At 41.4% G+C, this 12,853-nt stretch overlaps 1 protein-coding gene across 1 annotated transcript; it reads left to right on the top strand.

Annotated features, from left to right (window-relative positions):
* The first annotated feature begins 466 nt into the window (after nucleotides 1–466).
* LOC118387810 (RNA 3'-terminal phosphate cyclase-like) lies at nucleotides 467–6,010 on the top strand. Its single transcript, XM_035776543.2, has 11 exons — nucleotides 467–1,367; nucleotides 1,485–1,585; nucleotides 2,104–2,247; nucleotides 2,501–2,624; nucleotides 2,856–2,914; nucleotides 3,003–3,144; nucleotides 3,424–3,545; nucleotides 3,859–3,917; nucleotides 5,049–5,143; nucleotides 5,351–5,455; nucleotides 5,570–6,010. The coding sequence occupies exons 1-11, from the start codon at nucleotides 1,326–1,328 to the stop codon at nucleotides 5,666–5,668; spliced, it is 1,092 nt and encodes a 363-aa protein (XP_035632436.1). The 5' UTR covers nucleotides 467–1,325; the 3' UTR covers nucleotides 5,669–6,010.
* Nucleotides 6,011–12,853: the final 6,843 nt, after the last annotated feature.

The following is a 12,853-nucleotide window of genomic DNA, read 5'->3' as shown; positions in this document are numbered from 1 at the left end:
TTTTTTATTTTTAGAAGGGCAAGGGCAAACTGTTATTGCACACAAGCGCTTCACAGTAGGCGTTCCTAACGGAAATATGCAAATAAATGCAAGAACGCTAGCTCGTGTTAGCCCTGCCCACCTCCTTACTTTTTCTGCCCACTCTGCTTAATTTGCTCCCATTTGAAATGACACCTTGTGGTCTGTCTTGGGTTAGTTATCAAAATCTTTGCTTGCACTGAGTGGAATTTGATTCGAGTTATTGGACTAGTGGTCCACTAGTATATTCAGACTGGGCTACAAATCCGTAAATCGAGTCAAAATAACCAACTTGATTTGCCACTTACCTTGGCTGTTGATTCACCTAGATCGTTTGGTTACGCTTTATTTGACAATACATTAATAACAAATTCCCTACATAACATAGTCACACACAGTACAACAACCGCCCGTTGATATGTCACTTTGTGATGAGATAATTTGGTGCCACTTTTTTTCTGGGACTCCATACAAACACGCCACTTCATTACAAGTGACTTTTCACTAACCCTAACCTTAACCTATAGCTCCTAACCTGCGACGAAAAAGTCGTAACTGTATGGAAGTGGCTTGTTTTTCGGGAATCTCCTTTTTCCTAGGCTTTTTTTTCCAGCCATGGCTGGAAGGGATCCAGCTTTTGACAAATTACGGTCAAAAGTGTATTATTTTTTAGCACTTTTGCTAACCCAAACTCTTTTCCTAGCCTTAACGTAGCAGGTTATGATAATTAGGTTAAAGCTAGAAAAATGGTTAGCTAAAATGCAAGAACAAAACAACAACTTTTGACCTTAATTTGACTAAAACTGGAATCCTTCCAGCCATCACCCTTTCCCCCCCACTACCAAGTTTGAACAGGGAGAGTGGGGTTCATTGCGTTGCTGATCACGAGTGCGCATGTGCTAACTATCAACAGACTCAAGAGTAGCAGCTCTGTGGTAGCAGCCTATGCTGAGCAATATATTCCATGGGCATTTTTGAATAACATGTGAACATCCCAGTTCAAATATAACCCGTTTTTGGGACCATTGTGGATGTAACTTTTTTCTCAGTGATAAGAAATTGCGTTAATTGATTAGGCCTAAGTACTACCGCACTGCGCAGTGACTGTTGGGGGAAGTTCGCGGTTGGACTTGCTGTATTGTCTGCCCCAGACACCGCCGAGTGTCTTCTACACGCGCTGTCCAAGGCTACTTCAGAGCAGACCATCCACATTGGCGTGTTTTCGCATCATTAAAGACCGCAATAATACATTTCTTAGAGCGGTGAAGTCATTGAAAAGTATAAATATTTGTCTTATTTTTTCAAAAATGGCCGCAGCAGTGGAAATGGACGGAAGTATAATGGAGGGTGTGAGTATTTCACACGATTAAAATACACTTTCTACTACATATTTTATAAAAATGGTTTGACAGTAAACTTAGGATATGTATTTACTGTGTACATTGTCATGTTTTGTCCTCTTTCAGGGCGGGCAAATTTTGAGAGTAACCGCCGCACTGAGTTGCATCAACGGCGCATCCATCAGAATACACAAAATCCGCGCAGGTAGAAGTACACCAGGATTAAGGTAATTAATTTAATAAATATTTGCCATACTATTATAGAGAGTATGTATAACAACAAAAGCCACATGTCATTACTAATAAATGAAAGCTTCACTCTAGTCGCAGTCTATAGCCCTGGGGCGATCCCCGGCGACGCCAGACAGAAGTTTAGTGAATCAGAAAACAAAGCAAAGTTGGTCTAAAGGACCTTTCTTTTCAAAGTAGATGTAGCATTAACGTACGTCTCCGACAAACACTTGATAGCGGTTTTACAGCCTTTATTTGTAACTGTCTAATTTGTTTTATATTGAACGGCAGATGCCCTCGTTACATTTTTCATGTGATCCTTTGTTGGTTAATGCGCAAGCACATGGCTGTTCACTTATTCCTATCAACAACTGAACTAGCCTACTCAACTTTCCCTTCATCGCCTATGTTATTCTGCACAGATAATATGAAAGCCGACTTGTTTTTTTATAGTGAAATAAGACGTTTGTTTCTTTCATTGTTAACCCGCCACCCCCCTTCCCCTTTTCACAAGACCACAACATCTGTCAGGGTTGGAGTTGGTGAGAGACATTTGTTGTGGAAATCTAGAGGGTGGCACAGTGGGATCTACTGAAGTCACACTCACCCCTGGGAAAATAAAGGCTGGGAAGCACACCGCAGACCCCCAAACAGCAGGGTAAATCATGTCAGGCTGCTTCTCCGTTCTTCCAAACTACACATTCAAATAGAGTATGGGACAGACAGTTTGTTGTGTTAAAAACCTTGTAGTTACTATCAACCTGACATATTTTATAGTCGTAGAAACACTATCCAAAATAATATCTAGAAGTGTCTATAGAATTCAATACTTTAATTTCACCAAACAAATAAGAAAAAACATACTACATTAGTCTCCATCGAACTTGTACTTCTGTGTCGCTCTGTGCCAGGAGTGTTGGGCTGCTGCTGCAGGTCTCTCTACCCTGTGCCCTGTATGCTGACGGACCCTCGGAGCTATGTCTGAAGGGGGGCACCAACGCAGACATGGCCCCGCAGATTGACTACACCATAAAGGTATGGTTAACCTAACCTGTGTTTGTAGAGGTGCCAGTGGGTGTAATGGCAGCTTGTGTTCCTGGGAAATCATGAATTGGACTTCTCTCAAGTTATATACCCTGTGTCTATAGATAAGCTCGCAGATGACCACTTGGTATATGACTGTCACTCGACATCCTCTTATTTGCCATTCTCCTATTGTTGTTAAATGCCATTGGAAATACTTTACTACATACAAATGTCTTCCAGGTATTCAAGCCCATCGTGGAGAAGTTTGGAGTACATTTTGACTGTGATTTGAGAATGAGGTTTGTATCCCTTCCCATGTTGGAGAATTGTTGGTGGGATAATACTGCCTGGCCCCCCAAAAAATGACTGTTCTTCTGTCTCGAATAGGGGCTACTACCCCAAAGGTGGAGGTGAGGTGGTGGCCAAGGTAAACCCAGTGAGTGAGTTGAGCCCCGTCACCATGACCGAACGAGGGACCATCACCAAGATATATGGCAGGTCCTTTGTTGCTGGGGTGCTACCCTATAAGGTACAGTACAAAGGAATGGCTTTGGGTTAGAATTGCCTAGGAATTTTACATTAAGTTAATGTTTTACCTGTGTAATAATATACTACTCTAGTAATGGAGTTGATTGGTTTTCATCCTTATTCCACTTGTGTACTTACAAACAATGAATTAGATGTTTCTGGACAGGTGAAATTTATGCCACAGAGCAGTTCTTTCCACCGATACATGTGCTATCTTCTCTGCACGTGGGAGAAAAATATGAACTACATTTTGAGTGAGCTCGTACTTGTTTTCCTCCAGCTCGCCAAGGACATGGCAACGACAGCGACAAGAGTTATCAGGAGAGAGATAAAGGACCTATACATAAACATCCAAACGCTGCAGGAGAAGGACATGGCCTGTGGCAGCGGCAACGGCATCATGTGAGCTTATACCTGACGGTTTACCGTTCCGTGAACCCTCCAACTGTAAACACTGTCAAAAGATGCCAATACCCTTATGACCTCAGTAAACCTGTATCAGTCACTATGCCAATGTTTTTGGAGATGATACTTGTCAAACCACTTGCACTAGTAGAGGGTGTATTGATGGTGTCATCTGAAAAATCATTCATACGTAGACTGGTGGCTTGCATAATGTTGTGTCCCTAGTTTGGTGGATAGGTTTTTTTTTTTTTGCCGTCTTAAATGCTTTGCAGTTCTACCTCATTTTTGACATGCTGTCTATCCTCACCAGAATCATCGCAGAGTCTTCCACGGGCTGTATATTTGCAGGGTCAGCTCTTGGGAAGAAAGGTGAGAAATCCACTGTTCTTGTGCTTGCTTGCAGCAAGCAGTGTACAGTACACGATGTACCACTAGTCGGCAACATCCGATAGAGAATGCCTAGCATGTCTATGCTAGGATGTGAAACTGTAAAATCTGATTGGATGGTGAGTGAAGTAGTGCATCCACATTAACATTACTAAGGCCATACAGGGTAAGTTGTCAACGGTGGAGAAATTGGAAAATATTGAGAAAAGGGAAAATCTTGCTCGTTGTATTTTGTTTGGCAGTAGTGGCTACTATTTTTAAATTGCCATCAGCAGATGCATCCGTAGGTCGTTTTTTTTATTTTTTAGATTGTCTGTTTCTACAACACAGTTTGTTCTCTTGGGAGCAGAGTTAGGAGGTGTATGCAGTGCACCTGTTAAGGGAAACAAATGACTCAAACCTCTCTGGAACACACTGATAACCTCTGGGCCAGTATTCATAAAGCTTAGAGTAAAGGCGTTGGCATGCTTTGAGCTCAGCTAGGCGAACCGAACGAGTGTGCTCACATACTCCCTTAGGCAATATTACTGTTTGTCTGTTTTGAGATGCAGTAGCCAGTATACACTTCCTGAAAATAGTCAGAATGAATCTAAGATAACGGGAACGGTTCATTTTTGACGTTTTTGCAGAGGAGATCTTAGTCGTGCAATTTTACAGTAAACTAAGATGTTTGGTGCAGTATTTCACAATGAAAAAATGTGAATGAAAATTAGTTCTCTCGTTGAATGACATGCTTTATTGAATAATCCCTGCTGTGGACTAATCAGACGGAGGAGGGGGGCGTAGTCATCGGCTTGCCTCGAGGGAGAATGTGTGCCCGAACAGACAAAAAACATTACCGAAGTCCAACGCTAACAAAAATGTCACAAAATGTTGTCATAATATATGCGCAATCTCTTCCGAACTATTTTGTCTGGGAAGCATGCAGACGCCGTAAGAGGCCTGCTGATCTGGGATCAGTTTTGCCGTTTAGATTATAATGTAAAAAATTACAGGGGTGGGGGACCTGATCCTAGATCCCACTTCTGCTCTATTAGGCACCAAAAATACGGACCCAGATCTAAAAAATAATTTAAATAAATTGACAACTAATGCTTTTCTCCTATGCCTCAGGTGTGTATGCAGACAAAGTGGGCTTCGAGGCTGCAGAGATGCTGCTCAGGAATATAAGGCACAACGGCTGTGTGGATGAGTTTCTCCAGGACCAGGTTAGCAATGACACACACACAGGTATTTTACAACGCAATGTTAGGTGTCCTCCTGTAAGTGATCTATACTAATTGTAAGTAACGTGAACGTCCAAGTTGAATAGGTGCTTGACCCCTGTCTTTGCATTACTCTCCATCTAACAGCAGCCGCTTGAACTTACTCTATTTAGAGTCATACTGAACTCTTTGTCTTACACTTTCTGGCAGCTAATCCTCTTCATGGCCTTGGCGAATGGCACCTCCAGAATCCGCACTGGCCCAGTCACCCAACACACACAGACTGCCATCCATGTGGCAGAGCAGCTCACCCAGGTGGGTCCCAAAAATGTTTTCATTTATTTCCGAATTTGTTAATTGTCAATGGTTTTTAAACCTTTTTATAAAACCAGTCAACTTTTTAATAGAAAGTGTTGTCCTTATTCCCAGGCTAAGTTTACAGTGACCAAGGCAGAAGATGAGAATGCCAGCAATGACACCTACATCATCGAATGCCAAGGAGTGGGTGTCACCAACCCTCATTTCTAGCCACGCCCATGTGTTGTCTCCCCACCCCTTTTATGTTGACATCTCCATCTGCAGTCGTGGCTAGAAGAGGCACTGGAGAGACTTGAGGACTCATAGCCGATACACTACTGTGACGTCACTGAATAGTCTGACGCTGCTTCTATTTATATTATGATTTATGGCCCTTGTGGCTCGATATTCAAGCAAATTAATTATTGGTTTAGAAACATACAGCCACATGAGTTGGTCATCGTTGTCCTTTTCCCCCTATTGCATTAACTATCATTACCCTCTTAGCTTGTATAACTCAGGGTATTAATGCCTTACACTGTTATAATAAAAACCTTCGATTTCTGTGTGGAAGTGGTGTATGTTTCAGTAGTTTGTTGAAGCGCCTTATAATGCATACTGGTTTTTATGACAAAAATATTTTCATGTTCTTTGTCCCTAGTTTATCATTTTAGTTCCATGCTGCTGTCCTTAGGTCAATTAATTATGTATTTGTTGATGGTCACTAAGGTAATGCAGACTAGACTGCATAGGTTTGTTGGCTACTGTATTAAATACAAATTTGGAGATTTGCCACTTTTTAAAAAAATAAATAAATTCCTTCCCAGAACAGGATATGATTTTGAGAAAAATATTTTTCACACACCTGGATAAATTGAAATATGTAGCTGGAAGTTAGTCATCAGTGATGACTCATAAAAAAAAAAATACCCCTTTTTCTATAAAATTGTGATATCCAATTGTTATTTTGTCTCATCGCTACAACTCCCCAACGGGCTCAGGAGAGGCGGAGGTCGAGTCATGTATCCTCTGAAAAATGACCCACCAAACCGTGCTTCTTGACACTTGCCCGCTTAACCTGGGAAGCCAACCCCACCAATGTGTCAGGAAACACCCGTTCAACTGATGACTGAAGTCAGGCTGCATGCGCCGGGCCTGCCACAAGGACTCTAGCGCAAGATGAGCCAAGTAAAGTACCCCCCCGGCCAAACTCCCCTAAACTGGACAACACCCTGCCAATTGTGCACCACCCTATGGGACTCCCGGTCACGGCTGGTTGTGACATAGCCTGGGATCCAACCCGGGTCTGTATTGACACCTCAAGCACTGCGATGCCGTGTCTTAGACCACTGTGCCACTCGGGAGGTGCGACTCATCACTCTTAGTCTGCAAAATAATGCAAAATATATTTGTGATTCAAACAAATATTTTAAGGACAAGTTGGCAACAATTTAACTCCAGTTAATAACTTGTTCCAAAAATCTTATTAGATGTGCTTGAGAGTAATTACATAGACATCGCATGGAGTTGCCTGTCTGAGATTAATAACTATCTAGCTGACCCAGCTTTATAGCATGGTCTTGTTATACTTGCCACCTAATGATTTAACAGCAAGAAGAACCCTTTGGCACAACACATGTTGAGGTGCTTAGGCTGCGTTTACGCAGGCAGCCCAATTCTGATCTTTCTTTCTCTATTTGAACTTTTGACCAATCACATCAGATTTCTTTTTTTTTATATATCTGATGTGATTGGTCAAAACACCAGTGGGTCTTAGTGGGTAAAATATCAGAATTGGGCTGCCTGTGTAAACACAGTCATATTGATCTTATTCCAGATAACTAGCAGAAATAGTTGCAGGTTTGTCTGACTGGGAAGCATGCAGTCTACACTTCCAGTGAAGTGTAGACCTGTGGAAAACCTTATGTAACTACTCCTGGCAAAGCAGACATTTTTTTCCCTTCCCAGCTGCTGCAACTTGACAGAACCTTTTCAACAAGCTCTGAGTAACGAGAAGGTAAACTATTGTATGTTTTAGCTTTGCTCATTGGTTATGAAAGTAAGTGGTGAATGTGTGAGGCCTTAAGGGTTTACGGCAAGGTTTGTTGCTCAGCTCCTTTTGTGGCCTGTTCTAACCGCTTTGACTCACCACCCCCAGATGCAGGGACAATAGAGGGGAAAGAATGGGTCTAGCCCATGTGAATGACTATGCAGATCTCATTGGTGAGGAGGTTGCGACTACTGAGCGTTACTCAATCTCTAGTTATTCACAACAGTCATGTGCATCTGTTGCTTATAGAAGTCACCAACTCCCTAATTTTACCCTCGTGTTTTAGATTGAAAACCACGCCGTTGTTATTGTAAGCTCACATACTGAGTTGTATACCGATTTACAGTACATCATAAAACACCCTCTCAAGAAAACTCCCTTGGTCTAATACTCCTATGGCTGGGTCTGTCTTTTAGAATATACTGTACAGATTAGAGGAAACTGCATGTACAACCATTCCCTTTTTTGAATTCCTTGTTGAGTAGTGCAGGTAAGCCTTCTCCCTACAGCCACATGTTCACTTGTCCTGTTGTTCCGTGATGTCAGATGGGCAGAGTATCAGGTCTTCTCCACATGACCCCAAATACAAACAAGACTCCTCAATGCATGGTGTGTGAAATAATACACAGCACAGCACAGCACTGCAATTCAATTAAAAATTACCAGCATTTATATAGCAGATCGATATCTATCTACAGAGAGGAAATAACAAATTAGCAGCTGATAAATCTGAGAGAAACTTGAAATTCACACCGTGGCTGCGTTGTAACAGGAACAGGAGCACCATGTGAGGGCCAATCACGTTGCAGTAACCTGAGGCGGTTACCTGACCCCACCATCCCTAGCATTGCGTTCCTTCGGCACACTCAGAGGTACAGTACTCACAAAGCCCCTCTATCATTTGGTAAACATCGACTTGATCATATTCTGAGGTTGGAAGGGGCACAGTGATCCACAGAGTTGTCGCTGAGGCCCTGGGTGGCCCCCAAACCTTCCCTTTTGCTGTACTCCAATGTAGGCATGTCAGACGTCGTGTCCTGGAGGGCCCAAGAGCACAGTGACTGGAGCCAACCTGCAGCCGCAGCAGCAGCACCTCAGCAGGTCTGGATCTCTCTAATAGCAGGTGAGCTGGATCGATGGAAAACATATATCTCATTGCTGACAGATAAACCTTTACTAGCATCAATTAGTACTATACTTCTGGGATTGGGATTTGTTTAATGTGATATCTCTTCTAAGCTCCAATTGATTGGCAATAACCATATTATCAGATTTTTTTCTGTAAGGGGGAAAAGGTACAGTATTTATTGCAGTCTATGATTGAATGAAGTGAAGCAAACAGCTACTATGACAAATGACATTCTATCACAGATACACGTTTTCATGATTGATGGATGCAAGAGAAAAGAAAAGACGTGTGGTCAACAATCAAATTACTTGATTTTTAATGAGCAGGGCAGGTAAAAACTCTGGACATTACTGAGGTAACCTCTTTAAAGGACGGTTCACTAAAAATACAAATGTATATGATTTTGTGCTTACCTAAATAAAGTAAACAAAAAACCCGGAGTACGCACATAGGGTCAATACGATGAATCAACATTGTTTCTTGGTAATTTTAATGAAATTACGATGAACCAACATGGAATAGACGTTGAATTGGGTGTGCCCAGTGGGTGTGCATGATGGCAATAAAATGGGTTTGCTTTTGTAACAGTATAACTTTAGTCCGTCCCCTCGCCCATACCCGGGCTCGAACCAGGGACCCTCTGCATACATCAACAACTGACACCCACGAAGCATCGTTACCCATCGCTCCACAAAAGTCGCGGGCCTTGCAGAGCAAGGGGAACCACTACTTCAAGGTCTCAAAGCGAGTGACGTCACCGATTGTAACGCTATTAGCGTGCACCACCGCTAACTAGCTAGCCATTTCACATCGGTTACACTGTCAGTCCACTCTCACTCACATCCTCTCATTGAGGGGGACCCACATAAACGCTGGTACGAGAGGATGATACCTAATTCTAGTGTCACAGTTTTACTTACAGTACTTGTGTTTTTAAATAAAGATAAATTACATGTTGAGGGTGAGATTAACCGGAGCTCAAGCTTGGTTGTGTATTCCATTGGGTTTATCAGATAAAACAAACACCATCTCACTTCTGAGACCAAGGGAGCGAATTCGGTTCATAGCCCTGACTTGATGATCCCAAGTCCAGTAGACAACATATTAGCCATTACTCCAAGAGGTGCGAACTTGACGAGATTGCAAAGTAGGTGTTTGGCTAAGGTCGCTACAATATTATCTTAAGTTTCAGTTGCTCAACCTATATATTTATGTATTCCTATTTACTGTAGTCCATTGGCCAGAGGGCCAAATTTAACATAATTGTCCACTTTGGGGTGACAAAGTCTAATGATGATTTTCATTTAGGTCCATGTCTGTGGGTTATATTTTGGTATGATAACCACTTATAGGAGGTAGCTAAATATAGTTTCACTGCATTACATGTTATGACCCCTTTCCGGATATTGAGCATATGAAATGAAATGTTGTATTATAAGGGAACAATCTTCTCATACTAAAGCAATTCATATATCATTTACTTCATTATACACAACACAAATTAAGGTATGAAACAATTGGATTGGTAATGACATCTCTATCCTCCTGAGACCCGTGATGATTATTATTATTAAATGTTTGGGGTGGGAAAAAAACATGTTACCAAGAAAGAAATGAGAACAAATATCGTTATTCATCTTTTATTGCAAGTGCAAAATTGTCCTCTGTAGTGGTCATTGGGATCTAAATATGAAAATAAATATAACATTAAAATCAATGGGGACAGAAGGTGAAAAACAGTTGTGGTATCCGGGTGTCCACTACAGAGGACATTTCTTGATAAGTTCTTATTTAATGTGAAAGAAAGTATGACACAGTCCTGACAACTCCCTGAACTATTCCTGAGATATTCACTTACCAGAAAGAATTTGGATGTCAAAATCACAAAAATTATAATTACACACACTTCTTTTCAAATGTCCACCGCATGTGCTAATTTTGACCGCAGCCATTTTTTAAAGAACCAGGAAGATGAAGCTGTCAAGGTCGCACCCCCACACATGATATCATTGAAAAGCCTAGAATGTCCTCTTAAAGGGACAACAGGACTTTTTAAATGTTTTAATTTCACCTTTATTTAACTAGGTAGGCTAGTTGAGAACAAGTTCTCATTTGCAACTGCGACCTGGCCAAGATAAAGCAAAGCAGTGCAACAGAAACAACACAGAGTTACATGGAATAAACAAAACATAGTCATAATACAGTAGAACAAAACGCCTTAATACAGTGACTGTATGGCCTCAGAATTACGGACCAAGAACTGATGTTCACTAGAGAGGACAAAAATGAATTGCTGGGTCTCAAGAGGCTATGGGCCCTTTAAAAAAAGATAAGCTGCACACTCTAGGAGCAATCATTTATTTCCAATGTTTTGACAGCCAAGCTGTTTTCATCAGGGTATAATCTCTATTGGCCCACCTTGGGGGTTCAAAGGCCATACATGGGGGTACATCAAGATAGAATGGGCTGTAGTGGGTGGCGTTCTATAAACACATGGTACCCCAGCTGATAACTACACCAAATGTCATACAGCTACACTGAACAAAAATATAAACACAACAATTTCAATGATTCTACTGAGTTACAGTTCATATAAGGAAAGCAGTTAATTGAAGTAAATGCATTATGCCCTGATCTATGGATTTCATATGACTGGGAATACAGATATGCATCTTTTGGTCACAGATACCTTGAACAAAAAAAAAGGTATGGGCTTGGACATGAAAATCTGTCAGTATCTGGTGTGACCACCATTTGTGCAACACATCTCCTTCGCATAGTGTTGATCAGGCTTTTGATTGTGGACTGTGGAATGTTGTCCCACTCCTCTTCAATTGCTGTGTGAAGTTGCTGGATATTGGCGGGAACTGGAACACTCTGTCGTACATGTCACTCCAGAGCATCCCAAACATGCTCAATTGGTGACATGTCTGGTGAGTATGCAGGCCATGGAAGAACTGGGACATTTTGAACTTCCAGGAATTGTGGACAGATCCTTGTGACATGGGACCGTGCATGTTCATGCTGCAACACGAGGTGATGGTGGCTGAAGTATGACACGTCAATGGATCTCAGGATCCTGTCACGATATCTCTATGCATTCAAATTTCCATCTGCAAAATGCAATTGTGTTCATTGTTCAAAGCACGCAGATGAACTATTCTGAGACGGCTTTTGACAATTTCATCAGCTGTTTGGATGGCTAGGCTCAGACTATCCCGCAGGTGAATAAGTCGGATGTGGAGGTCCTGGGCTGATGTGGTTACACGTGGTATGCAGTTGTGAGGCCAGTTGGACAGCCAAATTCTCTAAAATGACATTGGAGGCAAAACTAATGTTCAATTTTCTACCATAAGAGAAATTGACATGAAATGATCTGGCAACAGCTTTGGTGGACATTCCTGCAGTCAGTATGCCTATTGCATGCTCCCTCAAAACTGTGGCATTCTGTAGTGTGACAAAACTGCACAACTTAGTGGACTTGTATTGTCCCCAGCACAAGGTGTACCTGTGTAATGATCATGTTGTGGAATCATCTTCTTGATATGTCACACCTGTCACGTGGATGTATTATCTTGGCAAAGGAGAAATGCTCACTAACAGGGATGAAATAAGCTTTTTGTGCATATGGAACATTACTTGGATCTTTTATTTCAGCTCATGAAACATGGGACCAACACTTTACATTTTGAGTTTATATTTTTGTTCAGGGCATATAGATTTAGTCTATATTCAGTCCCAGCGGCCCATTTTCAAAATGCCCAAGCATGTCTGTTATATGTGGGTGATTCCTCACGAAACTAGAACAAAACAGGACCATGATTTTGGGGATTTTCACAATTGTATCCATAGAAGGGTCCTTTGGAGGAAGGATTCTTGACATATATTTGACATTTGAATCTTAAAACATAATTGAGAAAGCATTAATTGACATTGGAACATTTGACATTTTGGGCTTACTCAGGCCTCCTTTAATAAGACACCACATAGTTCCATCTGTCGGTGCCACAGAGCAAATATTGGTGTCATGTGAAGCTTTACCACTTGCTCTAATATGAGTAGTGTTTTGATTTCAATAACAATTTATTATATTAATTTATTATTATTGATCAATATCAACATTAATATTGAAAACATGCTGTTTTTGATATGGTAATAGTTTATATACAGTACCAGTCAACAGTTTGGACACACCTACTCCTTCCAGGGTTTTTCTTAATTTTTTAAAAAAACTTAA

The sequence above is a fragment of the Oncorhynchus keta genome, chromosome 1 (genome assembly GCF_023373465.1).
Source record: "Oncorhynchus keta strain PuntledgeMale-10-30-2019 chromosome 1, Oket_V2, whole genome shotgun sequence".
Lineage (NCBI taxonomy): Eukaryota > Metazoa > Chordata > Actinopteri > Salmoniformes > Salmonidae > Oncorhynchus > Oncorhynchus keta.
Note: the sequence above shows the minus strand (reverse complement) of the source record. Positions and strands in the feature narration are given on the sequence as shown.